The sequence below is a fragment of the Bicyclus anynana genome, chromosome 25 (assembly GCF_947172395.1).
Source record: "Bicyclus anynana chromosome 25, ilBicAnyn1.1, whole genome shotgun sequence".
In the NCBI taxonomy this organism is placed as follows: Eukaryota; Metazoa; Arthropoda; class Insecta; order Lepidoptera; family Nymphalidae; genus Bicyclus; species Bicyclus anynana.
Window position 1 is genome coordinate 3844568 of NC_069107.1, and position 14256 is coordinate 3858823.

General features: G+C 36.6%; 1 protein-coding gene across 7 annotated transcripts in view; it reads left to right on the forward strand.

Annotated features, from left to right (window-relative positions):
- The window catches only part of LOC112046543 (IQ motif and SEC7 domain-containing protein 2), a 243297-nt gene that overhangs the window by 201320 nt on the left and 27721 nt on the right, over nucleotides 1-14256 (forward strand). For 4 of the 7 annotated variants that reach the window (XM_024083211.2, XM_052889352.1, XM_052889353.1 and 1 more), the window contains exons 3-8: nucleotides 5232-5410; nucleotides 6872-7034; nucleotides 8799-8888; nucleotides 10475-10692; nucleotides 13060-13180; nucleotides 13641-13770. In XM_024083211.2, coding sequence (XP_023938979.2) covers nucleotides 5232-5410; nucleotides 6872-7034; nucleotides 8799-8888; nucleotides 10475-10692; nucleotides 13060-13180; nucleotides 13641-13770 — 901 coding nt within the window. The remainder of the gene's footprint in view (nucleotides 1-5231; nucleotides 5411-6871; nucleotides 7035-8798; nucleotides 8889-10474; nucleotides 10693-13059; nucleotides 13181-13640; nucleotides 13771-14256) is intronic. The other 3 variants (XM_024083212.2, XM_052889355.1, XM_052889356.1) reach the window with 3 other exon arrangements.

Consider the following 14256-nt stretch of genomic DNA (forward strand, 5'->3'; position numbering starts at 1 on the left):
ATAGCATCGGGAGTTACGACATCGTTGTTGTTTTTCCTCGCTGTGCAAACACACGAGATAGTGGAAATATTTACGCAAGGTAACTGAAGCCGGGTTATGCCGTATAATAAAATAGGTCACACCGAAATGATAATGTTGCCAGACTACGAGCTTATGTATGAAAATACACATTTTGTGGTGCACGCTGAAATGTATTTGATGGCAGTGATGTCTTCATAAGACAGAAAGTACTTACTGTACGTACGTAAGTCAATACCTACGTCAAGTGATGTTGACTGTTTGTATTGGTAATAAATATCCCCTCGTTGAATCCGGGCTTAAATTTGAAAGGTATTGTGTTAGATACTGGTGGGCTTGATTCTATACAAGTTAGTTCTTGACTACAATCTCACTTGATGGTAAGTGATGATGCATCTAAGATGGAAGCGGACTGACTGGTAAGGAGTAGGATGAACCTTTCGGTATCTATACGACATCGTACCAGAGCGCTAAATTGCTTGGAGGTACGTCTTTGCCACTAGGGTGGTAAACTTAGTCAAGACCGAAGTCTACCACTAGCCAATCTACAGAATAGTATAAAAAATAAACAACATAAAGAGATCGCAAACCTGCATTAAATAGGAATGAACTAAAAATAAAAGTGTGCATAAAAAATAAAACATACCTTTGCTAAATAAACAAGATTTCCACTTAAGCATTTGTACCTTTTCAAAGATCTGTGCGGTGTTTAGTCTATGAAAATTGGGTTATCTTTGCAGTATAAGCAGGTGGTGTTTGATAACAGTTCATTGACTTTTAAAAAACTGGTTTCATAGTATATTTTTTTTATCTCTGGTTTCATTGTGACTTTTTAATCTTTTTCTCTTTCTTTCCATTCTCTTTCTTGCCAAGTTACTAGTCGGCATTGTTATATACGATTTAGAAAGTTAAATATCAAAAATTTTCAATTCAAAATTTGTAGTATAAGTATTCCTTGCCTGGATTATTTGTTTAACCATAATGCAATAAATAATGTATAGTTATGAGTGTCTTATGGCTTATCTAATGCAAGTGAAATTAAACAAAAATTCTTGTAACGATCAAATAATTTGACTATTCAAATGTGAGAAGTTACTTTTTTTAAACTACACACATTGTTGTATTTAGCAAAAAAGCAGAATTCGTATTTTTAATTCATTTTAGAATATTGTATTAAAAATTCATTTTGTCAAAAGAATTAGGCACCCATTTAGATATTTTTTTTTTTACAACAAACATTTTTTTAAATATTGAATTCGGCTTATTCACATTTAGGGGAATTTCGTCAAATAACAGTTTAGTAGTTTATTGGTTTTATAATTTCCAATATCGGCTATTTGATGGTACTTATATTCATTTTTAATTTTAAAGAGCCGTGATAGTCCAGTGGATGCCTCCGCCTCCGATTCCGGAGGGTGTGGGTTCGAATCCGGTCCGGGGCGTGCACCTCCAACTTTTCTGTTGTGTGCATTTTAAAAAATTAAATATCACGTGTCTCAAACGGTGAAGGAAAAACATCGCACGGAAACCTGCATACCAGAGAATTTTCTTAATTCTCTGCGTGTGTGAAGTCTGCCAATCCGCATTGGGCCAGCGTGGTGGATTATTGGCCTAACCCCTATCATTCTGAGAGGAGACTCGAGCTCAGCAGTGAGCCGAATATGGGTTGATAATGATGATGATGATGATATTAATTTACAAAGAAATACTACACTTACATTAGCAAGTGTACTAAGAGCGAGTAATGTTTGAATGCCAGTTGACCTAACCTACAAACGACTAACTGACAAGTTACGTAGCTCACTCTTTCTTCCCGGCTTTCAAATAAACAGCCATAATGAGGTCACAGTTAGATCGTAATTTTTATGAAAGCGCGCCTTTGTCTCTGGCCTATTTTAAAAAAGCGAATTTTTAATAAGATATTTACTTTAAACGAGATATTAAAGAGAGGACTATTTGAAAGGGATGAGAACGAGTATACAACGTGTCCCAAAATTCAACGATAAGCGGGCGCCAAAAGATTGACCTGCTCATGAGCACTTAAGGAAAAATAATAAAAAAAATATACCTAAATTTTTTTTTTAGTTACAAAATAAATTTTAAAATTCTTTGAAAATTTACACCTTGTATGATATTTTGAACTACCGCAGCTACAATTTCTTAAATATGCTTAAGATTTTTTTTGTATCGGAACCTAAGTAGTACTACTATTCACCACAACTCTTAAAAACACCACAATGCCCGCAGTTTTTACACAAAAAAAAATCAAAATATTTTTTTTCCCTCAAATTTTTAAAGATTTTTACTTTCAGTCTACTTTGACTCATGGTCTTGCAAAAAAAAGTATGAACACCGCTATGGCAAGTTATTTTCAAAGTTGACGCAACTAATCAAGATTTCAAAATAGTATAATACCCTAGGATAACTAGTCACAAAAAAAAATATGCGTACCATTTGTAAACAAGAACCAAATTTCTTAATTGTTCTTGTTGTTAGTAATAAATTTTACTATGTTCCAAAAATGTGTTTGTTATTTTAATTACACAACATTAAAGTAAATGTTCGAATTGTTTTCCACCGGCATTAATACAGGCACGACATCGCCTTAAAAACGACCGTTTTATTTTTCGCGCATATCTTCTAGCATTGATATGTGCCGCAGCCTGAGTGATTTTTTGCCGAAGCTCGTCCAATGTCGTAATCGGTTTTGCGTAGATCCTGTCTTTGAGACAACCCCAATAAAAGAAATCCAGGGGGTTTAGGTCGGGTGATCGGGGTGGCCATAGGATAGGACCAAGTCGCCCGATCCAACGCCCCGGATACTCGTGGTCTAGGTATTGTCTCACAGGACGAGCGTAGTGAGCTGGGCAACCATCATTTTGATACCACATATTTTGAAGGTCGCTTAGGGGGACGTCTTCTAGTAATTCTTGCAAATCATTTTGTAAAAAGTTCAAATAACTGTCCCCATCTAAGTTTCCTTGTAATTCAAAAGGCCCAATCACTTTTCCATTTAAAATGCCCGTCCATAAGTTGACCTTAAATTGATATTGGGATTTGTCTTCTCTCATCAGGTGCGGATTCTCATTGCTCCAGCTGTGTAGGTTGTGAAGATTTAAATAGCCATCTTTCTTGCAGGTTGTTTCATCCGACCATAGTACTTTATCCAAGAACTGAGGATCTTCCCGATGCTTTTGAAGCATCACTCGGCAAAATGCGATCCGCAGTGGATAGTCCCGTGATAGTAACGTTTGTACACGTCTGTAATGATATGGGTGTAGCCGATGACGTTTTAGTATTCGATGTGCTGAACTTTTTGGGATTCCCGTAGCTGCTTCTATGGCACGCACTGAGGTAGTTGAATCAATGTTTATTTCATTGAGAACTTCTTCATCGCATTCCGATCTAGGTCTTCCAGCGTTTCTTCTAGCTGACGGCAAACGACCCTCCGAAAACGCTTGATGCACATTCATAAATACCCGATAATCTGGATATCTTTGAGCGTTTGGGTACCTTTCTCGATACAATCTGCTAGCAGCGTTAGCATTGCACCGACATTCTCCATAAATGAGATGCATGTTAGCGTATTCCATCGGCGTGTATGGTTGCGGCATGATAACGCTAAACAGTCCAAAATACACCAAAAGTCCAATTCACAAAACACAGGCACAGTCCAAAATAATGCCAGGTCAGTTCAGTTTGCAGATCACTTAAGTCCAGTCCAAAATGCAAAGCCAAAAGTCGTTAGTACGAGAGCCACGTCAATTGAATACGGAAAGTTGCGCAGTAAACAAAGGAGCAGAGCGTACTGACTTGCTGGGAACAGGATTTTCTTTACCTGCATCATTGTCATTCAACAAAGAACATCTGTCTATCCCTCTCTAACGTATACTTATCGCTATCTTTCTCTCTCTCTCTCTCTCTTATTTTTAAATGTTATCGTTCGTTCCATTAAAATTCTAGGAAATTGCAACGTATGACTCACATCATTTTGTGCATAAAGTAAAAGTGATTTCTAGGAGCAAAAACATTTTAGAAATTTAGTTCTTGTTTACAAATGGTACGCATATTTTTTTTTTGCGACTAGTTATCCTAGGGTATTATACTATTTTGAAATCTTGATTAGTTGCGTCAACTTTGAAAATAACTTGCCATAGCGGTGTTCATACTTTTTTTTGCAAGACCATGAGTCAAAGTAGACTGAAAGTAAAAATCTTTAAAAATTTGAGGGAAAAAAAATATTTTGATATTTTTTTGTGTAAAAACTGCGGGCATTGTGGTGTTTTTAAGAGTTGTGGTGAATAGTAGTACTACTTAGGTTCCGATACAAAAAAAATCTTAAGCATATTTAAGAAATTGTAGCTGCGGTAGTTCAAAATATCATACAAGGTGTAAATTTTCAAAGAATTTTAAAATTTATTTTGTAACTAAAAAAAAAATTTAGGTATATTTTTTTTATTATTTTTCCTTAAGTGCTCATGAGCAGGTCAATCTTTTGGCGCCCGCTTATCGTTGAATTTTGGGACACGTTGTATATCTGAGTAATCTACGAGTATTATTTTTACGAACTGAGGATTGTCAAATTTGGCACTCCTCACTTTTTTTTTTAAATTTTTTACAGGCCCAGGTGTAAGGTTACATTCATAAGACGTGGCGCACAGTGGCGGTGGTGTTTCAAAATAATGGGTCCCATTATTATGTCATTTTTGGAGCCAGAAATTGAAAAATATACAGACATTTCATAAAAAGAACAGACTACAATACTGAAAATAATCATAATAAAATTATATAATCTGAATAAGAGAAATTGCTCCGACGATTTTCATGATATTTATACTACAGCATTTCTTGATGAGTACTGTTTACCAACAAACAAATTGAAAATGAGGGTATAATCTCTAGTCATTTCACACCTAATAATTATTATAATGAACTTGTTCTTATAATAATGAAAATAAATTTGATTAATAAGCTTAGAACAATTATATATGGTTAATATATTTTATATAACATTTTATAAACAAACAATACATAATTTAAAATACATAAGTTATGAAATGACATGCATTTTCTACCTTCATTTCTAATTTATTTGTTGGTAGACAGTAGTATAGTACGCAGTGGGTCTCGGGGGTTATTTAAATTTTCTAAAACGTATAAGAATCCTTATTTTAAATGCAATATGCTCAATGTTGTGTTTCCCTTGTCCCCAGCTTCTCCCAGAAGGTGGACGAGGAGGAGGGCGGCGGGGGGGTGGCGCTGCATCCGCCAGACGGTTTCTACTCGCACCAGCACAGCATCCACAGCGGGCACCATGCGCACAACGCGGAGCCCGACCGCGGGTACATGGAGGGCAACCGATACGTCACCGCTGTCCACCGACCCTTGCCTGGTGGGTGCAAGTCACATATTGATCACTTGTGTCTGGCTCTCCAGCCATCCAGTCAGCCGAATCCAGCTCGGCTGGGCAGCGTTCGGGAAACTCCGCGACATCTTTTCGTCCGAAATTCCTCAGTGCTTGAAGACGAAAGTCTTCGATCAGTGCGTGTTGCCAGTGATGACATACGGATCCGAGACTTGGTCGCTGACTATGGGCCTTATTAGAAGGCTCAAAGTCACTCAGCGGGCGATGGAGCGAGCTATGCTTGGAGTTTCTCTGCGTGATCGAATCAGGAATGAGGAGATCCGCAGACGAACCAAAGTCACTGACATAGCTCAGCGAGTCGCGCAGGCTTCTACTCGCACCAGCAAAGCTTCCACAGCTGTGCTGGTGCGAGTAGAAGCACAACTGAATATCACCCACAAAATTTTTTGGAGTAAAATACTTTACCGCTATTCACATTAGTTTACCCTTGGTAGTCACATTTTTATCACCTACGTCCCTGAACATCCACCAATCAATGTTTTAACATCCACCAATCAAAGTAAAATTCATCACCTCTGTTAACCGAAATCAGATATTAAAAACAATTAAAAGAATTCCGGTTAATGGATTGTTTTACTAGCAAATGTTTACGTAAAAGGGCCTTTTTTGGGCACCAAAAATAATTTAGAACATAAAAGAAATCCAATCGAGACGAGCTCTCCTGAGATGCCAATTGCGCTCCTAAATGTTATCCCAGGACTTTTTCGAAAGGATTTTAATGTCTTCATGTCTGACGTTATACCAATGAAACCAAGATACTTAAATAAATGTTGTATTCAATAAAAGTAACTCCCGAGTTTTTAACTCCCCAGAACCCCATAGCAAAATATCAAAGTATACTCATACAAAATATCCCGAATATCGCTGACGAAGTTAAGGAAGCGAATTACGAATAAGTTTGTCGAAATGTTTAAAACAGTTCCCCTCGCTATCAGACAGTGTTTAATGTTAATTACTATCGAACGGTTATCTTTCGCTTTGCTCGTAAATTTTTTGCTTAGCCTTGAATGATTATACGCGTTCGAGTAATGTACTTTACATATAGAGTAATGGAGTTAAAGACAAAATTGTGCATATGTGCGCTCATTTTTGTAGCCTATTATTCGGATCACTTTTTGCGATGATTTTGTAGAGACTTAACCAATCTATAGTATAAAATTATCATTGCATTTGACCATTCGTATACCTTTTTTAACGGACGTTAAAGCGCGATTTTAAAACACGATATTTTTTTTGAGTAATAGAGCTTTAATTTTTATATTTGAACGCTTTTTTAACGTCCGATAAAAAAACAGTTGTGTTGCATTTTCAATTTTGGGCGTTGGAAATTGACCTTAATTTAATTATTTTTATATTTGAACGCTTTTTTAACGTCCGATAAAAAAAACTCCCGTGCGAATGCGGCCTTAAGGTGATTGTCTCTTCCAGCACTAAACCACTCCAACTCGTCATGCTCGTCGGCGTCGAACGCGTCGACGGGCGCGGCGCTGTGCGCGGGCGCCGCGGAGCCAGCGCCGCCGCTCTACATCGCAGCACCGCCCGAGGGCTTCGGGCTGGCCGTTCATACCAACAGGTATGACAATGTTGTTAGGTATGAAATCATTTCATTCATTATATTCTGTATTATAATAGATCGGATATGACCTCTGCCTCCGATCGGATCCGGTCCGGGGCATGCACATCCAAAGAAGATGGTCCAAAATTGTATCGAGCCCAGGATCAGTCATTGTCGTCGTCATCAACCCACATTCGGCTCACTGCTGAGCTCGAGTCTCCTCTCAGAATGAGAGGGCTAAGGCCAATAGTCCACCACGCTGGCCCAATGCGGATTGGCAGATTTCACACACGCAGAGAATTAAGATAATTCTCCGGTATGCAGGTTTCCTCACGATGTTTTCCTTCACCGATTGAGACACGTGATATTTAATTTCTTAAAATGCACACAACTGAAAAAGTTGGACGTGCATGCCCTGGACCGGACCCAGACCCTCCGGAACCCAGACCCTCCGGAATTGGAGGCAGAGGTCATATCCACTGGGCTATCACGGCCTTGTACCCTAGCAGTCATTGTACCCTAGCAGAAATAAAAGAAGATATTTTTGATTATACAAATCTAAATAATATTCATTATCTCCCAAGAAATGCAACCTTAATAAGGGTAATAGTGGCGGATAGATGACGTGTTCAATGCATTAATCGATTTGACGTTTGCTGTCAATTGTCATTTTCATTGTCAAAAAATCATTGTGAAGGGAAGGGACGCATTACGTTTTGCTGATGTCATAAACTAAAAGATTTTATAAATATCAATACCCTTTACGTTTTGGTAAAAGTTCCTTACTATATTGTATAACAATCTTAGAAAGTTATTCAATGGTAGCACGTACACATATAGCACTCCATAATGGGAGATTCTATTAATATTTTATGGTTACGTGGATTTTTGTTTATCGGAAAGAAACAAAACAAATCATGCCATATTTGAAAATACGTGTACAAAAATAAATACTATATTTACACTGAAAGCACGTACACTATTACGCAATTCAACGGATACTAAATATATCTATTATTTGTAAACAAATATCAGCTCAAATTACCGTTAGAATTTAAATTAATCCACGAATACATATTATATTAACTATTTATGGAGCCATGAACCGTTATCAAAATACTTATTAAACTATTTAAATAAATTAAAATGAAGGAATCACCCAAAGATGACTTAGCTAAAGATATGTTGAATTGACAATCAGATTGATGATAGCTGTTTTTAATTACTGAGACCATTTAGGAGAATAAAATAAAATGAATTTATTTTATAGAAATACACAATCTTTTAAAGATCTTGTCCGACGAATGGGCCAAATGAATCCTTTGATCACATGAATCGAGCCAATTCTAGTCGCTGATTCAATTGCAAATACTACTTTTTGTACTAGTTTTTGTCCACTTGTAAATTAGAAAGTTTTGCACAGTAAATTATATTATACGTTACGTAAACTGGCTGTGGTCGGATATTTTGAATATTGTATACAGATCTTGTAACTTTCTAAGTAATGTTAAAGAAACTTGAACAGAACCGCGATAAATCATAAACCCGGGATTATAATTTGCATCTCATTATTTATTAGCGACGCTCACGTGTCTCGGGTTGTTGGGGGAGACAGATTTTTATTGTGATTTATTAGGTCTACGAAGTTCTTTTGATTTACAGTCCATTTGCGTTATTTAGGACATCAACATCTATTTTACACATAACATAAACTGCACTATATTTTGGACGGTGATTTGGTACTTCTTCAGGTGTTATAATTTATATCTATCTACATTTATCCAATCAAATCTTCCGTAGGCGAGGCACGGACGTGGGAATCATTGGCACGACCGGAATAACTCAAAAAGATACTTCCTTGCCACAAAAACGGGGCAAACTGACCCGAGGGTATGTCCCTAACATTAGGACTACGTTTTGCTAACCTGAAATTCCATAACACTTCTCCTACAACTTGTATGCGTAACTATATCACTTTGCCGATGAATGAAGCTTGTAAAATATCCACTGACCTCACTAAATTTCGTCCTCGCTCAAACTTTGCCCGCTATCTCAGTATCTCTTGTTCGATCTGAATCTAACCCATGAAACGCATGTCCTAAAATACATTGTGTTCGTACATTACTGTAATTATTCCCGTACAAATAACTTCATTAAAAAAATAAACGTAGCATGATTCGACTAATTCCTTATCTATCTATTACTTTAATATCAACAATAATTTAAAATATTTAAAGAATCTGATAAATATCTACTTATTTTCATAAACAACTTCAATTAACTAATCTTTTCCGATATCATATTTGAATTGGCATGTACTAAACTAATCTATCTTGATATTGTCATTAATTTCAATTTAAAATGTATTAATTATAATCATAATATTAAACACTTCTAATAGAAAAGTTTTCATACTATCATCACACATAAATCATGCCTAGTTAGATAGTTAATCAAACATCACTGCACATTTCAGTATTACTCAAAATGTATAGTTATGAAAATCAAAATTTCATAAACTACTGCTCTATTCGTTTCATTTAGATATTCATGAAACTCATGTGGCAAATCTAACTTATTCTTACATTTTTATATCATGAAAATTGTTTTCCGATAAGTGAATTAAACTTTATCAAGATAACTTCTTTTAGATTTGTCAAACTAAATCTCTAAAAGTTGTTGATTTTTATATGTGCAACCTTTAGTTTCTTTGTATCAATATTAATAAATTTGCGCTTTATTCATTAAACTTGTATTTATTATTTTAGTTTTACAAGAGGCGAATCCTTATTAGTTTCATTGTTTATTTTCCCAAGTTCAGTTAAACTGTAAGAACTCCTAAAGTAAATAAAACAGCAACAATTTTGTATAAACTGCTAAAATAAAGTTAAACTTTGACTTCTGAACTTTTGTATGTTGCCCTTATCCAAAGATTTAGAATCAATGTATCCTCATCCACCCCCTGTACTCTAGGGATTATTAGGTATAGTCAATCTATTCCGAGAAGTCCGTTTAGCATTGGATGTAGTGTTAAGATAACAGAGAAAGTTTGAAAGACACGTTTGTCTGAATGAAGGAGACACACACACACTCGGTCAAACAATGAGCTGTGGGGCACAGCCACTACAATATTGAAATACTCCAGAGATAACAGAACCTAGTATTCCGCACCAAATGCTTCCTGGTTCACTAAAACACAACAAGAAGTGTCGCTTAATGGAGTGGACTTTTAACTTGAAACATCATAAGCTATGAAAAAAATAATTTATAGTCAAGCGGCTGATCACATGTAACTGAACACAAAGAAAACTCTGTCAAACGCTTGTCTAAATCTCATGCCACTTCATCTAAATCCAAACGGCATTCCCGGAATAGCTCATTGACTAGACAACGTAATCTTTCCATAACCATTAGCGCATGGCACTAGACTTGTGACGTCATTAACGGGTAGTGATTTTAATTTTTGTCTTTTTCAGTCGCTATGAAATGTCTCAGGACTTGTTGGACAAGCAAGTTGAGATTTTAGAGAGGCGATACGGAGGTCTGAGGGCGAGGAGGGCCGCTGTGACCATTCAGAGGGCGTTCAGAAGGCGACAGTTACTGAAGAAGTTTAGCGCCATCACAGCTATGGCGAAAGCGGCTGACTCCAATGCGAGGAGACTACAGGATGGTGGCGACCATCTACTTGTAAATGGTAAGAAGAAAATTATAGTATACAGATTCTTAAATCCCACGGGAATTGTTGATTTTTCGAATTGAAATGTGCATGTGTTAATCGAGGGTAAAATTAAGCATTATGTGTTAGTCAATGGTAAAATCTTTCTCCATTTCAAATTTTGGCCAAATCGGTCTAGTAGCAGCGGCGTAGTAGTAAAACAGTACACACACACTTTCTTTTTTATTAAAAAGAAATTAGTGCGATTATGGTATTTAATTCTCTCATTTGACTTTAATTTTTTTTTTTTTAATTTGTTAAAAACGTTGTTCGTACCTACTCCAAAACTAGGGCATCCTCGGCAGAATAATAATGGCTTTTAATTATTATTATGAACTTCCGAGGATGCTCTTATTTTGTATAATAGCAAAATAAGTCTAACATTCAGTTCAGGCATCCAATAATTTGCTTTTCAAAGCACAGGACCATTATGTTACATTTGACGGTGTTTAATGAAGTAAAGTGTATGTAATCTTACATCTAGTTGTATCATTATATGGATACACGCAATATATTAATAACAGGTTACTTAATCTGTGACACAACGAACAATGGCAACCTTGAAAGTCTGATATCATAAATTATTATGCATAGGCTTGCATCACTAATTCCCGAGGCTTAGGCGCGCGCCGTCTTAATTATAATTTCAATATTAGGTTAAGACTCGCTGTGCCTCCAAGAGAAGTGTAGGAAATCCTTGAATAAAGCTTGATTTATATAAATGACTAGTGATTCGCCCCGGTTTACTGTGGGTGAGTGTAGTGATGTTCATAAAAAAAAAGTTAACAATATATTTACGAGTATGCACAGACTTTTAAATGTTTCTAGTAGCAGTTCTCTTTGTAATACACACATTCAACCTCTTAATTACAGAAATACTATCGTTTTTCGGGAAAATTTCATTAGAAACTTAAAAATTTTATCGAAATTGATTTAGTACTTTCGGAGATAACGTTCGATTTACAGAATGTCAAGAAGTTGTATTTATATCTCGCTCGGGCGGCCTAGCTCATTCTTATCGTGACGTCCGATCCGTCTACACCTTTGGTTGGATAATCTTTTATGTATTCTTTTGGTATCTCTCTTTCTATAGTCGTTCCTTCGTTACTGAAGATCGTGGTCCTGGTAAGATCCCACGCCTTCCATCGGCTTCTGTTGTATAGGCGGGGAGAATGACTTGAAAGGAGATAACGAGTATTAACTAGTTTTAAAAGACGTCTTTAACCATTTATCCTTCGGGCACAAGTCCGGGACTTTACTCAAGGTTATTCTCTGCCATTCGAGGGTTTATTAGTAACATTCTTAGTGGGAATTGTTAGACCTGACAGACTTTAATTTAATAATAGTGTTTTACCCTTTAAATCCGCTGATGTCAACCCGTTTCCGACACTTGCAAGTATTGCAATGTTTTTTGGCGATGGTTTTTCATTTACTCTACTTAGATTCTATAACCCGTCCAAGGAATCGAACCCAGGTCCATCATCATCATCATTTTCATATCAGCCGATGGACGTCCACTGCAGGACATAGGCCTTTTGTAGGGATTTCAAAACACCACGATCCTGATACGCCTGCATTCAGCGAATCCCTGCGACTGGCTTGATGACTGGCTTGATGTCGTCAGTCCACCTAGGACCATAATCGTACCCAAGCAGGTTTCGCAGAAAGGTAGAAACTTTACTTAGATAATTCTTCTGTTAAATTTATCTAAGTTTAGTCTAGACACTCACAGACAAATAGGGCACAAATACACTAATAACTGTCGTAAAGATAATATACGACGTCACATTTCTCTACTTCTTAGGACAGGAACTGTGCTATTTTCCTTGATCAAACACAAGATAAGAGCGAAATGTAGTAGGTACTTACCGGATGTTGTTTATAGTGTAATAGATGTTTTATTTGTTCGCTCCAAACGCAATAATTTCTCGTTATGTTGATTTTATAAATACACTAGCTGATGCCGCGCGGTTTCACCCGCGTGATTGCTGTTCCCGTAGGAATACGGGGATATAATATGGCCTATAGCCTTCCTCGATAAATGGGCTATCTAACACTGAAAGAATTTTTCAAATCGGACCAGTAGTTCCTGAGATTAGCGCGTTCAATCAAACAAACAAACAAACTCTTCAGCTTTATAATATTAGTATAGATATCGACTATTTTCATAAGAAAATAATATATCTTTTTCATAATATAAACCTGCAGTGGACGTCCATCGGCTGATATGATAATGATGATGGTGATGATGATGATGATGATGATGATGGTGATGATGATGATGATGAATGTGGAATGGTGGAATAGTGGAATTAATTGCAATTAAGTACAATAATAATGTTCCAGGTAACGACATCTACGCGAACACATTGCTACAGAAGAGTCCGGGCAGCGCGGAGAAGGTGCTCGCCCTGACCAGGCCCATGCGGTCCATGTCCTTGCGGGAGCGCCATGACATTGACATGAAGTACGTATTGTTAAACGTATACTCCGCGCCACGAAACAAGTCCCGTAGACGCGGTGCTAATTTATTTATTTATTCATTGTAATCAACAGCGTTATTTCAACAGCGATCTTTGTTATTTCTGCGTTTATGTTTATAGTTCATTTATTAAAAAAATGTCACATTTAATGTAAGGAAGCTAAAACTGTATGAATTTTTATCAAATTACGATAGAAGATTTTTAATAGATTTTGAAATTTTATAATCTCATTTATTTTGCAAATATCCAGACAATATTTGCTTTTTATGTATAAATTAGTTAACATTTACCCGAGTGTATCATAAAACTCAATATATTCAAACCTAGTCATCATCCCCATTTTGTTTGTGAATTTGGGTGCGATACTAGTCCTCATGCAATTAGTCTGAGGTTGTTGGTGATGATGATGGATATTAGTATTGATTATGGTCATCCGTGTTCCAGCAATCACATGAACTGCGACCCTCAGAGCGAGGTGGAGGCGATGGTGGCGCGCGTCCACCAGTCGGCCCATCAGATACACATGATCGCGTCCGAGATACCGCCGCACCATAGAGGCGACGCCGACAGTGGGGTAAGTGTACCAGGGGCGATGGCTCCTAACAACACGATCCCTATCGGGTTACCTTTTAAAAATCCATACATTCATTATTGTTATGTATTTTATAACACATTTGCTCGTAAAGTATCGCTTATTTCACCAATTTCAATATCGTAATTCGCCGTAATATAATACCGCACATGTGCCGTAATCTAATATCAAACCTTTATCATCCGTCTAAAAACGAACGGTACTTTCTTAAACTTAAGCAAAAAGTTTTTATGTCAGAAAAGTGCCCAACATTTTATTCATAACATTAACTTTGTGAGATAAAATATACTAAAAAAACATTTCATTCTTTAATTTTAATAATTTTGACAATAAATGTCAACCATTTATCTGTATCAGTAACACAAAAATATTAATTTACTTAATAATACTGGCTGTTTTTGGTGCATTTACCTAAAAAAAAAAACGCTGGTGCTCGCATTTCGCGATCTATGTAAAAATGACAAGCGT